At 43.7% G+C, this 13,312-nt stretch overlaps 1 protein-coding gene across 3 annotated transcripts in view; it reads left to right on the top strand.

Moving 5' to 3' along the window:
* The window catches only part of nup153 (nucleoporin 153), a 66,929-nt gene that overhangs the window by 31,297 nt on the left and 22,320 nt on the right, over positions 1-13,312 (top strand). For all 3 annotated transcript variants that reach the window (XM_084327179.1, XM_084327180.1, XM_084327178.1), the window contains exons 3-11: positions 478-753; positions 1,796-1,938; positions 4,589-4,729; positions 5,797-5,913; positions 6,618-6,665; positions 7,715-7,768; positions 11,287-11,403; positions 11,891-11,943; positions 13,014-13,152. In XM_084327179.1, coding sequence (XP_084183305.1) covers positions 478-753; positions 1,796-1,938; positions 4,589-4,729; positions 5,797-5,913; positions 6,618-6,665; positions 7,715-7,768; positions 11,287-11,403; positions 11,891-11,943; positions 13,014-13,152 — 1,088 coding nt within the window. The remainder of the gene's footprint in view (positions 1-477; positions 754-1,795; positions 1,939-4,588; positions 4,730-5,796; positions 5,914-6,617; positions 6,666-7,714; positions 7,769-11,286; positions 11,404-11,890; positions 11,944-13,013; positions 13,153-13,312) is intronic.

Raw genomic sequence — 13,312 nt, 5'->3', positions numbered from 1 at the left:
TAAGTATCGTGATAATATCGTATCGTGAGGCCTCTGGTTCCCAAACAAAGGGAACACGAGCTTGCCAGCCACAGCTGAAATTGACTAGTATTTGGCTATAGACTGGTGTTAAAGTCCCATCTTGGAGCCACCGTGGTGCTACTCTATTCGGCTATTCTATTCTATCTATTCTATTCTACTATTTTATTGCACTGCACTATTGCACTATTTTACTTTATCTTACTCTTTTTATTATTGTCTATTTAAAACTGAATCAAACCATAAACAAGGTGGCCTGTTGGGATGTTAGATCCTAATGTGAAAAACTGTGATTTTATATGTCTGCACTTTATGTGCTCATTTTATGCCTGTCTTTTTTTCTATTGTGAAGCACTTTCAGCTGCAGTTTCTGTATGAAAGGTGCTATACAAATAATGTTTATTATTATTATTATTATTACTCAACTCTTGCTCTCTCTCCTTCCGTCGCCGCCTCCAGAGCCTTCGACCAGCAGGGCGTCCCTGAACTTCCAGGACACTGTGCTGTTGCGGCCCCCCCTCAACCGCACCCACTTGCACTTCCCCCCGCTGGACCTCTCCTCCTCGGCCCTCGGGGCCCCCAGCGGCCTCTTCTCCCTGCCCTCCACCTCCTCAGCGCCCGGGCCCTTCTCCACGGGCTTCTCCCTGGTCAAGGAGATCAAGGACAACCTGTCTCAGCACGAGGACGACAACATCTCCACCACCAGTGGCTTCTCCTCCCGCGCCTCTGACAAAGGTAGTGGGAGTCAGTGTGCACACGCTAGTGGGAGTCAGTGTGCAGTGCACACGCTAGTGGGAGTCAGTGTGCAGTGCACACGCTAGTGGGAGTCAGTGTGCACACGCTAGTGGGAGTGTGCACACGCTAGTGGCAGTGTGCACACGCTAGTGGGAGTGTGCACACGCTAGTGGGAGTGTGCACTCGCTAGTGGGCGTACCAAGTAGGACGGCTATCTGTTTTAGGATATTCTAATATCTTCTTTAAATGATAGAAAACCGAAATAGTTTGTGAATATAGGTACGGCACGGCATGTTGGGTACAACTCGCTATCTAGCCAGGTGGCATAACAGTCTGTTTACAGCTGGGAGAACAAAAAAGAAAGATGAAGAAAGAGAGACTGGAGATGTTAATATTGTAGCAAGGTTTTGTTCGTTTGCCATGTGGTTTTCACTAAGCTCACACATTTCAAGCATCAGTTATGTAATGTTCAGAATGAATGCTTTTGTTGATGTAAATACACTAGCCTGGTCCGCTAGCGGTAGCTGTTAGCAATGGCCGCAGCCGGCTAGCTCGCTTGTTTCATTATATCACGTTCGCTATTAAGTAAAAACGAAACCATACATGGAAGCAAATTTTTTTTATTAGTATTCGAATAGTTCCCAGTGAGTAGTAATTTTGTGAATTTTGCCCACCCCTAGTAATTAAGAGGCATTTCACTGATTTGTTTACTTGAATCCTGTTGATTCCGTTGTGAGGTGGGACATGTGATAATCCCAACGTCTTGTGTGTCTCGAGATCTCTGCTCCGGCATCCAGCGTTTCTATTCTAACACTTTTATGTATTCAATACTAAAGATATATCATATTTTATTCATACTTTTCATAGGTTACCGGTAGGTTTTTCATCTCCCCCAAAAAAACGACCCTGTGCAGCTTTAAAGTTAGTTTGCAGTTACTATTGAGGCGTTTCAGGATACTGTTGATGATGAACAACACGGAACAAATGAGCTCACATGGATTTGACAGCGATATGACAGGTTTTTGTTTCTCTCTCGCTCCAGATATACCCGTCTCTAAGACGGCATCGTTACCCCAACTCTGGTCGCCCCCAGGGACGGACAGAACCCACTCTGGGCCCCAGACGACCCACTCCGGGCTGAAGAAGCCCACCTTCAACCTTTCTGTGTTTGGCAGTTCCTCAAACGTGAGTTTCTTAACACTTTAAGGACCAGAGCCACGAGTTAACTCGTGGCGAGTTGTTATTGTTTTATTCCATATTTATAATGCTATTAACGTGTGCGATCGACATGCAGGACCTACCCACATATTTGATTTTCGAAACATGCAATACCGGCCAGATCCGCTTAGGGGCGTCATCGCTCCACTGCAGTATCATTGAGGGGATTGAGAAAAAAATTATTTTCACTGTCTGTGGGCGGATCATATGAGCCTCGCTTCCAAACGAAGACCCTCCATCTTTGATCCCGTTACCGAACGCATATTTCGGCCTGGAATAATGGGATTCATGATTAGCCAATGGACATATCGATCTACCAGAATCCGATGACTAATGAAGAAATGCTGCCGGCGATCACATGGCCTGACGGTAGGATACTATTCCCCCAAATTACAGCTGGATTGGACATTGTTTTAAAAACCTAACGTGATCGATCACTGACATTGGCTAACTGAACGCACACTGTATTGCTAATCAATAATACTAATCGGCGTTCCCCGCCGCCCCCATTTCATCCATAGATGCTCTGTAATAGTCCGGATGCTACGCAGTTTGTTTTATTTCATTTGTATATATACAGCAGAAATGGCGTTTGATATAACGGCGCCAACGTTTAGCCTATTATCTAGCTCCCGGGGAAAAAGCCTAGACGAAAAGTGTGATAAACCTTATATTCACGACGCTATAAAATGACAACCAACCGATGGATTTTTATTTTCTTTAAGCCATTATGAAGGCACGGTTTATGCACTCAAGTGACAATGAGAATGGACAGATAGCAATACTATAAATTATATATATAGCTCTTAGAAAGTACATCGGTTTGTAAACAAACCCTGGTCCTCTAGAACCATATTACACTGCAAACCGTGGTCCTCAATGTGTTAATGGACCTCAATATAACCTCATTATAGACCTCAATATAACTTCTCATTATAGACCTCAATATAACCTCTCTCTATAGACCTCTCTATAACCTCTAATTATAGACCTCAATATAACCTCTCTATAGACCTCTATAACCTCTCATTATAGACCTCAATATAACCTCTCTATAGACCTCTCTAACCTCTAATTATAGACCTCTCTATAGCCCTCACTATTGGGGTTGGGTACCGAGAACCGGTTCTAATGGGAACCGGTTCCTAACTTCCGGTTGTTTGAATTTCATATATATATATTTTATTACTTTAATTAATACCCTAGTTACAGTACAGCAACCAAATTAAACTGTATCAAGTCAACTGACCATGTGTATAGTGGGGGGAAAAAATAAAAGGATTTTTCAAGTAAATGTTTTCTCCTGCGAAATAAGCGGTGACCTGTTTTGACCTGCACCTCAAAGAATCGAGAATAGTTTAGAACGGGAATCGAAATTGAGAATCGGAATCGTTCAAATCCAAACGATGCCCAACCCTACTCACTATAGACGCTCACTATAGACTATAGACTCTCACAGTTGACATATTTTCAGCAGCAAAGTCTAGTCTTTGCTGCAGCGATAGAAATGATTGGACTATTAATAGATGGCTCCCAGCGTGTCTGTGGTTCATGCAGCTGTGGTCCCGTTTACAAAGCCTTCTGATATACTTTCTCTCTCTGATGAGGCAGTGGATTTAGAATTTTAAGTGGCAGTTAAAAAGAAAAAAGGGATAAACCGCTTTTAAAAAATTGGAACATTAAGAAACAAAATCATACTCCCCCCCCCCCCCCCCCCCCCCATATCAGCCCTATGTCTATCTGAAAGATAAGATATTCCTTTATTGATCCCCTTCGGGGGAATAAGTTGTGTCATAAAGATGAGTTTATATAGATTTTTGTGTCAAATTCATTCATTCTTTATTTCAACTATAATTCATTGAGGGCAAGCCCTCATTTTCAATGGCATACATGAATACATAACGAATACAATAAATGCCAAACTTAATGGAGTACCGGTATATGTACAATCAATTAAAATAACTGCAGATCGTGGTGGTATTCTCAGATATCCTTCATTCTCAACACGGAGAATGAAAGTAGCATCTCGTTTGTTCGTGGCACCACCTCTAAAAGACCTCTCTCTCGCTAGATAACATCTGAGAATGAACGAGTTGGCCACAGTCCCAGTGACTGCTTTGCTTATCTCTCAGTTTACTTTGCAAGTATTACAGGAAGTATTTGCTTGTTTCGCTGTGAGATTCCAACCACTCTGGCACACATCGCTCCTGAGATTACACAAGCCCACACGCAGAACTCGCAAGCCCCTGATGTCCGGGTTGTCTTTGAGACGGCCATTGAAAATCGACCCGCTCTGTGCAATTTGACTTGGCTGTCTTTTAGTTTTTTAAGGAGAGCGGGCAGTTCACCCTCTATAGTATTTTCTTTATTGAGAATGAAGGAAGTCTGAGAAAGAGAGCAGTTAAATTAGATTCAAATGTATTGTCGTCATACAGCACAAATCTATTTTTAGGGGCAAATGCAAGTGAAATGGTCGCACTGTAGAGCCCTGTGTAGGAGTAGCCATGTACTGAATAACTGAACTTGACAGGCGGGGGTTTTAATCGGTACTCTTATCTCTGGGCAGAACATGGCTGTTTTTTTTACACTGAGATCCCCTTCCCCCTCTCTTATTCAGTCATTGAAAAGCTCACTGCTGAGCTCCAGCCAGCTCGGGGATTCACCTTTCTACCCCGGGAAGACCACCTATGGTGGGGCAGCCGCGGCCCGGAGCGTCCTCCGCACACGGCTCAACCAACGGCCCGCTACACCTTACCAGGTCAGAAGAACCCCAACTGCCTATAAACACATTATATATATATATATATATATATATATATATATATATATATATAAAGCTAAAAGAAGAAAACCTTCAAAAGAACTCACACTCCTCAGGACTGATTTAGCTTTTTATTTGTTTGGTGCACAATGCGTTTATATAACGTGTGTGTATATATATATAGCACCTGCGGAAGCGAAACGCGTTGTGCACCAAACGAATAAAAAGCTAAATCAGTCCTGAGGAGTGTGAGGAGATCTTTTGACTGTTTTCTTCTTTTAGCTTTATACATATCTCTTGCGCTGACCTGCACCTCCAGTCGGGGTCCAACAAGATGTGCACAAGTCTTATTTAGTTTATATGTGTATATATATATATATATATATATATATATAGGGCGGCTACGTGGCGTAGTGGGCAAGGCGCTCGCCACGAATGACGGAGACGCTGGGCTTGCCTGTTCGAGCCCAGCGCTCCACATTTGCTTTCAGTTTAGCTGGTCGTCCGTACTAATACACATTGGCCCTATTAGGGGGTGGGAAACTGATGGGTGGGGATCGGGCGTTGTGGACAGCGACTCCTACAGGTCGGTTGGTGCGCCTGCGCAGTAGAATCAGGAAGTGTCGGGGGCAGCGTGAGCAGCGTGAGTACCCTCCGGTACTTGAGGTATGTATGACTTAGTCCACATTGCAGCCGGCTTGTGGGAGGCAAGAAACAGCGTTCGTGACAGGGGAGGGTTGAATTGGATGATACGAAATTGGGATGGGAGAAAATATAGAAAATGGGAGAAAGTGGATAAAAATATATATATATATATATATATATATATATATATATATATATATATATATATATAAAAAAATAAGGTTGGGTGCTACCAGCGCTTTGAGTGTCTAGAAAAGCGCTATATAAATGTAATGAATTATTATTATTATTATACACACACACATTATATGCAAATTATGTATAGAATGCAAATAAATAACCCTTTTTTTTGTAAGACTTCAGTGAATGACTTCCGTCTTCAACATCTTGTGATTGACATCAACTTGATTGCCTTGCAGCCCCCGGTGAGGAGGCAGATTAAGGCCAAGCCTGCGGGCGCCCAGCCCTGTGGGGTGACCAGCGCCACAGCCAGACGCATCCTACAGTCCCTGGAGCACATGTCCAGTCCTCTGGCTGTGAGTACACACACTGTCCTACAGTCCTCTGTGTACACACACTGTCCTACAGTCCTCTGGCTGTGAGTACACACACTGTCCTACAGTCCTCTGGCGGTGAGTACACACACTGTCCTACAGTCCTCTGGCTGTGAGTACACACACTGTCCTACAGTCCTCTGTGAGTACACACACTGTCCTACAGTCCTCTGTGAGTACACACACTGTCCTACAGTCCTCTGGCTGTGAGTACACACACTGTCCTACAGTCCTCTGTGAGTACACACACTGTCCTACAGTCCTCTGTGAGTACACACACTGTCCTACAGTCCTCTGGCGGTGAGTACACACACTGTCCTACAGTCCTCTGGCGGTGAGTACACACACTGTCCTACAGTCACTGCAGCACGTGTCCAGTCCTCTGTCTGAATTAACAAGCGTGGTGGGGTTCGTATTTTTTCAATGTTGCAAATGAATGAATGAAAAGTTTCTTTTTGAACATGTATTCTTTACATTCCTCCAAATAAATCATAATATCAAGCTTTGTCAAACAGAGTAATCAGAATGAAAAAGAAATTATAAAACAAAAAGTCAAGAGCAAAGTATTTAGTTGACATGTTAAAAAATGTAAACCATTTAAAATGTCCTTTCATATGTCTTTATGCTACAACGTTCTGTCTACAGAATTGATGCCAGTTTGATGCAGGTGTTTCTTTTTCCTTCAGGATGCGAAGAGAATCCCGTCTGCAGCCTCCTCCCTACGCCTGTCGGCAGTAAGTGTTTTGTCATCGTCGCAAGTCTTCTAGTGACTTCACTTCTTGCTAGGGATGGGCACGAGTGATCCGTTTCCCAGGTAGCTCGGTCAGTTGTTCTGACAGGGAAATCTATCTTTGAACGCATCTTGACGTGCATGGCTGCAGCGGAGCCACGCGCACACAGCCGTTTTTTATCATGTCTCGCTCCGCGGACATAACTATTCACAGCAATATAACCGCTGCTTGATGCTTATCGTCAGTCAAAACCGTCCGTTTACCACTTGATTGGAAGGATCGAGGAAAGAGGGCGGGGTTTGAGATTGGTCCGTTACCTAGAAATAAGGAGGGGAGCGAGAGGGACACTGTCCATGTGTCATGAAGTTTAGTCTGGCGCTGGAGATTCTCAGTTATTCTCGGTTCTGAAACGGAAGACGTACTTCTCTCCTCTTCCCCTGGGCGCTCAGTGTCGCCTAGATAGGGGTTCTCAACAGTTCTGCTGCCAAGGCTCCCCGTGTCCAATAAAATATTCCAGGGCACCCCTACATACGATATAGACGTTTCCCCTCCTGTCTTTTTTGCTACAATGATGACAAAAGTGCTTGCTTTCAAAATAACGTTTATTTAAGTGCTTAGTACTGTTGACATTACACTGCTGCTTGTAGTAGTACATCAAATAGCATTTGGATAAGTTTGACCATTTCTCAAAAACAGAAAATCATTATATTAAAAAAAAAAAAAAAAAAAAAAAAAAAAAAAAAAAAAAGCTCTCTGAGGCACCCTAGTGGGCCGCGGCACCCCTGTTGAGAACCGCTGGCCTAGAACATCATTCCCAGTTCACCCTCTACGGAGCAGCTCCATCCAGTCTTTATACTTGATGACATCACATGTTGTTGAGTTTTAGCACTGTCGTTTTTGGGTTTGGGAGAGAGTCGTTTGTTCTCACTAATGTTCTTGGGCCGTCTTAGGAAAAAGTAATAACATGTAATGAATTCTTAAAATAGGTCTAATTCTTCTTTTTTAAGTTCCTGTGGGTGTGACACTGTTTTCTCCTCTCCTTCTCTTTTCAGTCACTGGATGGCACAAATTTAGACCTTTCACATTTCCAGAGCAAAAGGAAACGGGTAAGAATTTTAAATCCTGTGGCAAAAAATAATAATAATCCTCCCGCTTTTGACAAATGTAGTTGTAGCATAAGTTGTGTTTGATCTCTTATCTGTCCATGCCAAGCCACATTTGTGTGCATGTTTTTGTGCTGGTTTTGGGTCATATCTCTATACAACCTTAACCCTTTCACTGCCACACAACAGCAGGTTAACCCTTTCACTGCCAACCGCCGGCAGTGTAATAGTAAAGGGTTAACCTTCTGTAGTGCGGCAGTGAAAGGGTTAAAGGAGCAGACGGTCGGATCGTCGGCCCTTGTCCATCAGACGGATGTAACAGGATAGGCACAACAGTGTGGCCACACACACACACACACACACACACGTGTTGCCGTCTGGCTCCAAGGCCGAGATGTTGATGGCATAGCAGCAGCAGCCTTCAGGCTTCAGTGCTGTGAACAGGGCTGCCATTGTAGAAGCCACAGCAGCACTTGCCTTGGCTCATCTTCCCGGCACGCTTCCTGTCGGCTCCCCCTGCTGGCCTCGTTAAGACCCGTCGGCAGGGTCGTGCTGGGCAGGGCACAGCTGTTAGTCGCTCACTCTTCTGTTTTTGTGCGTGTGTGTGTGTGAGATAAGATATTCCTTCATTCGTCCCCTTTGGCAAATGTGTGTGTCATAGCAGCATGGGGGAGGGGTGAGGTAATGGTAGAAAGTAGGGGTGTAACAATGCATCGATCCTAAGGTGCCGATTCGACTGCATCGATTTGAAAACAATTTAATCTATTATTAAAAGAAATATATATAAATATATAATTTTTTTATTATTATTTTAATGTCTTTTTTTTTATTTACCTATAGTCCATTCATGCTGAGTGAATCAGTTCCCCCAGCCACATTTGTGTATTAATTTTTTGGGGGGAATTAACTGATCGAAAATGTATCTAATCGAATCGTGGTCAAATGGAGATATTTCATGATGCATTGAATCGTTGCCTGAAGAATCGTAATCGAATCGTTGTGGGGTCGAATCGTTACACCCCTAGTAGAAAGACATGAATATAGGCAATTTTATTAACTTTGATTATAAAAATACGAGAAATAAACTGTAAACAATATAATTAACTTCATAAAAATAGAACGATGTACAAGAAGGTGCAGATGAGGGTCTGTATGCCCTATCGGTTATGTTATACCTTACAATAAATATAGCCAATAAAGAATTTGAATCTGATATATAAGTAAGTATAGTAAACAGTATTCACAAGGTGCAGTACACACAAGTTACCCTAACTGGCATGATATACGTCATACGTTGTGGTCCGTGCAGGTTTTGGTGGTTGAGTCAGACATTCCTAATAGTTCTCGAGTTCTGCAGCTGTTAGTTCTCCAGCTGTGTGTGTGTGTTTGTGTTGCACACACTAGCAGACAGTGTATCAATCCGCTCATATTGGTGGATGGCTATGCATTGATTACTGCCGTCTCATCAGACTAGATGATTATTGGCTTGTGAAAGTTTGTGTGTCGGCTGTGTGCATGTCGGGCTGTGCCAGGAGACCTGCGCTGGTCGTCAGTAATAACTGGTAGATGTCTGCTGTGTGCAGGTTGGACTGTGCCAGGAGAACTGGTCGTCAGTAATAACTGGTAGATGTCTGCTGTGTGCAGGTTGGACTGTGCCAGGAGAACTGGTCGTCAGTAATAACTGGTAGATGTCTGTGTGCAGGTTGGACTGTGCCAGGAGAACTGGTCGTCAGTAATAACTGGTAGATGTCTGTGTGCATGTTGGGCTGTGCCAGGAGACCTGGTCGTCAGTAATAACTGGTAGATATCTGTGTGCATGTCGGGCTGTGCCAGGAGACCTGCGCTGGTCGTCAGTAATAACTGGTAGATGTCTGTGTGCATGTTGGACTGTGCCAGGAGAACTGGTCGTCAGTAATAACTGGTAGATGTCTGTGTGCATGTTGGGCTGTGCCAGGAGACCTGGTCGTCAGTAATAACTGGTAGATATCTGTGTGCATGTCGGGCTGTGCCAGGAGACCTGCGCTGGTCGTCAGTAATAACTGGTAGATGTCTGTGTGCAGGTTGGGCTGTGCCAGGAGAACTGGTCGTCAGTAATAACTGGTAGATGTCTGTGTGCAGGTTGGACTGTGCCAGGAGACCTGGTCGTCAGTAATAACTGGTAGATGTCTGTGTGCATGTCGGGCTGTGCCAGGAGACCTGCGCTGGTCGTCAGTAATAACTGGTAGATGTCTGTGTGCATGTTGGGCTGTGCCAGGAGACCTGGTCGTCAGTAATAACTGGTAGATGTCTGTGTGCATGTCGGGCTGTGCCAGGAGACCTGGTCGTCAGTAATAACTGGTAGATGTCTGTGTGCAGGTTGGGCTGTGCCAGGAGACCTGGTCGTCAGTAATAACTGGTAGATGTCTGTGTGCAGGTTGGACTGTGCCAGGAGACCTGGTCGTCAGTAATAACTGGTAGATGTCTGTGTGCATGTCGGGCTGTGCCAGGAGACCTGGTCGTCAGTAATAACTGGGATGGTCCCAGCTGTGACAGCTGTTCTCTAACCCCCCCCCCCCCCCCCCCCCAACAATGGCCTATTGACTGAGACAAGAGTTCAGACAGACTGGCCACCAAGACTTGACTTGGGCCTTTTCAAGGTCTGATGTAAAGTAGTAGAATGGTTTGGGGGTTTTGTTTGGTACATCATCAATCAATACATCATCAATATGTATTTATAAAAAAAAAACTGCTATGTCCCTTGTACCTCTTTTATACCAGTTAACCCTGGAAAACTCGGCATCAGCTGTTGGTTTGTGACAGAGTGGCTCTGACCCTTTGGGTTCAGACACATAGACTCGCACACACACCACACATTCCCCATTCCCTTCTGTTCTTCATAAACGTTGCTATTATGCCTCTTTCCTTTACTGTTACAGTAGCGCGACCAAGGGTGCACACTTTTATTCATGCAGTCATCTACCGGTATACATTTACACCAGCATTATATTCACTCATCAGTGATTCATACAGTCATCTACCGGGATACATTTACACCAGCATTATATTCACTCATCAGTGATTCATATACAGTCACTACCGGTATACATTTACACCAGCATTATATTCACTCATCAGTGATTCATATACAGTCACTACCGGTATACATTTACACCAGCATTATATTCACTCATCAGTGATTCATACAGTCACTACCGGTATACATTTACACCAGCATTATATTCACTCATCAGAGATTCATACAGTCACTACCGGTATACATTTACACCAGCATTATATTCACTCATCAGTGATTCATACAGTCATCTACCGGGATACATTTACACCAGCATTATATTCACTCATCAGTGATTCATACAGTCACTACCGGTATACATTTACACCAGCATTATATTCACTCATCAGTGATTCCCGCAGAAATTAAATATACTTTGGGGGGACGACCTCGAGTGCTGGTCTTTGAGCGTGGTGGGTTCACACCGTCCTGGTTGTTGTTTCATTAACTCTGCATCCCTCCCCCTCAGATGGATTCCCAGCTCCCCCCGGTGCAGAAGCTGGTGGTCCCAACAGCAGTCTCCGTGTCTGGGAACCGCTCCGTGTCCTTCAGACCCTCCCTGACCCCCAGAGCCCCCAAAGACACGGTCAGAACCACACAGGACGACACCACACAGTTGTCGTATATTATAGGGCTGGACCAGTAAACCAATATTTACCTATATTTGTCGCCTGCCACGTGACATTTTCTGATATTGTTGATATATTTTTTTTGTCGACATTAATGAGACATTAAAGCAAATATTAGGTCAGATTTCTCACAAAGAATTTCAGAAATATTGAGTGTTAATTAACATTACAAATATTGTTTTATTTTTATACTCTTATTGGATTATCCAACATGGGATTTTAAATGGCTAAGCAGATATTGTGAAATGGTACCAGTGGACGATCGGCACATTTTGGCCAATCAAAGTCGACTATACAAATCCTTAGTCTGGGACAGGCCTAATGCGTATACTATATATATATATAATTATTTTTGTGTATCGCCCAGCCCTAGCTATATTATGTAATGTGTATATATGGAACAAACGTTGTTCTATGCCTCATGCTCTTTCTCTTCCCCCACAGCCCACAAGACAATCACCCCAGCTACCTGATGCAGTGCCAGGTCCTTCTCAAAGGTAAGTGGCAGAACATTTAAAAAAAATCTTAAATATGTAGGTACTTGGATAACACTATGAGCTTCATAGCTAACAGAATACATCTTCAAGAAGGCTATGCAATGTTTTGCCGTAAATAGGGATATTCTATTTATTTATTTATTTAACCTTTATTTAACCAGGAAGTCCCATTGAGATACAAGATCTCTTTTGCAAGGGAGACCTGGCCAAGATGACGGCAATAACATTTGCAATATATCAGACAGCAATAAAATGTGCGGTACATCACACAAGAACATAATAAAGGTGCATGTATACAATATACAATACATCACATGTAAACACAAAACAGAATAGTCTACATAATAGTAAAAGTGTATGACAGTATAATACAGGGTAATACAGTAATTTATTATTTAGTCATTTAGAATTGAGTAATTCTAGAGCTGGTATAGCAAAGTCTTGTTGAAAGTGTTATACCGCTTGATATCTCAACCTGGTATGGAAACCTTGGGGCCAAGAATAAGAACAAACTTGGAAAGATCGTTAACGTGGCCAGTAAAGTTATAGGGAAACCACAAAGACGATTGTCTGAGTTATTTGTACTCCGGAATAGAGACGAGACTCTGCTAATATTGTCTGATCCTTTTCATCCCCCTTCATGGTGAGTTTAACAAGCTTCCATCTGGAAGGCGCTCTAGAGTCCCCCTAGCCCCCAAAACATAGTTAAGAAGTCTTTCATCCCACATGCCATTGCTCTGATGAATTATTAGCTTAGGTACCTGAAGCACGTCTGTGTTTGTGTTGTTTTTGTTATGTATTGGGCTGTTTTTGGCCAATGTCTCTTGTGTCTGTATGGTGTTTGTACCGTGTCGTCTTGTTGATTGTAACCACGGTGAAGCCAAAGACAAATTTCCACAAAAGTGGACATATAAGAATATCTATCCATCTATTGACGCTCAACCCTACAGCAGGGGATTCCTAAATCATCTTCACAACTCGCCCGCGAGATCGATAGAATAGATGATATAGCCTCGGACACTAAACCGTCTTATTTGACTGATGTGTTAACTGTGTTGTTCCTCCTCCAGCACAACAAGTTCCAGCGGGCCGACCTACCCTCTGTCCAGCACGCCAGCGGTCAGCAACGCAGGCTCCGGAGGGGGCAAGATGAAGAGGGAGAGGACCACCACGCGGCCCTCCTCTAAACGCCCGCACGACGAAGAGGAGGTGAGGGGGGGGGGGGGGGGGGGCCTTTTCTTTTCTAAACACGAACATATGAGCTCTCTCACGCCACAGGGCTCCGTCGGCTGCTTGTCCGTCACACACGAGGAGTAGTGACTCTTTCCAAATCAAACGAGTCTCTAATGTGACATAGAAATAGTAATAG

This window comes from Notolepis coatsorum (assembly GCF_963971535.1).
Source record: "Notolepis coatsorum genome assembly, chromosome: 13".
NCBI classification, from domain to species: Eukaryota; Metazoa; Chordata; class Actinopteri; order Aulopiformes; family Paralepididae; genus Notolepis; species Notolepis coatsorum.
The sequence above is the reverse complement of the archived record's forward strand: the minus strand, read 5'-3'. Positions and strand labels throughout refer to the sequence as shown.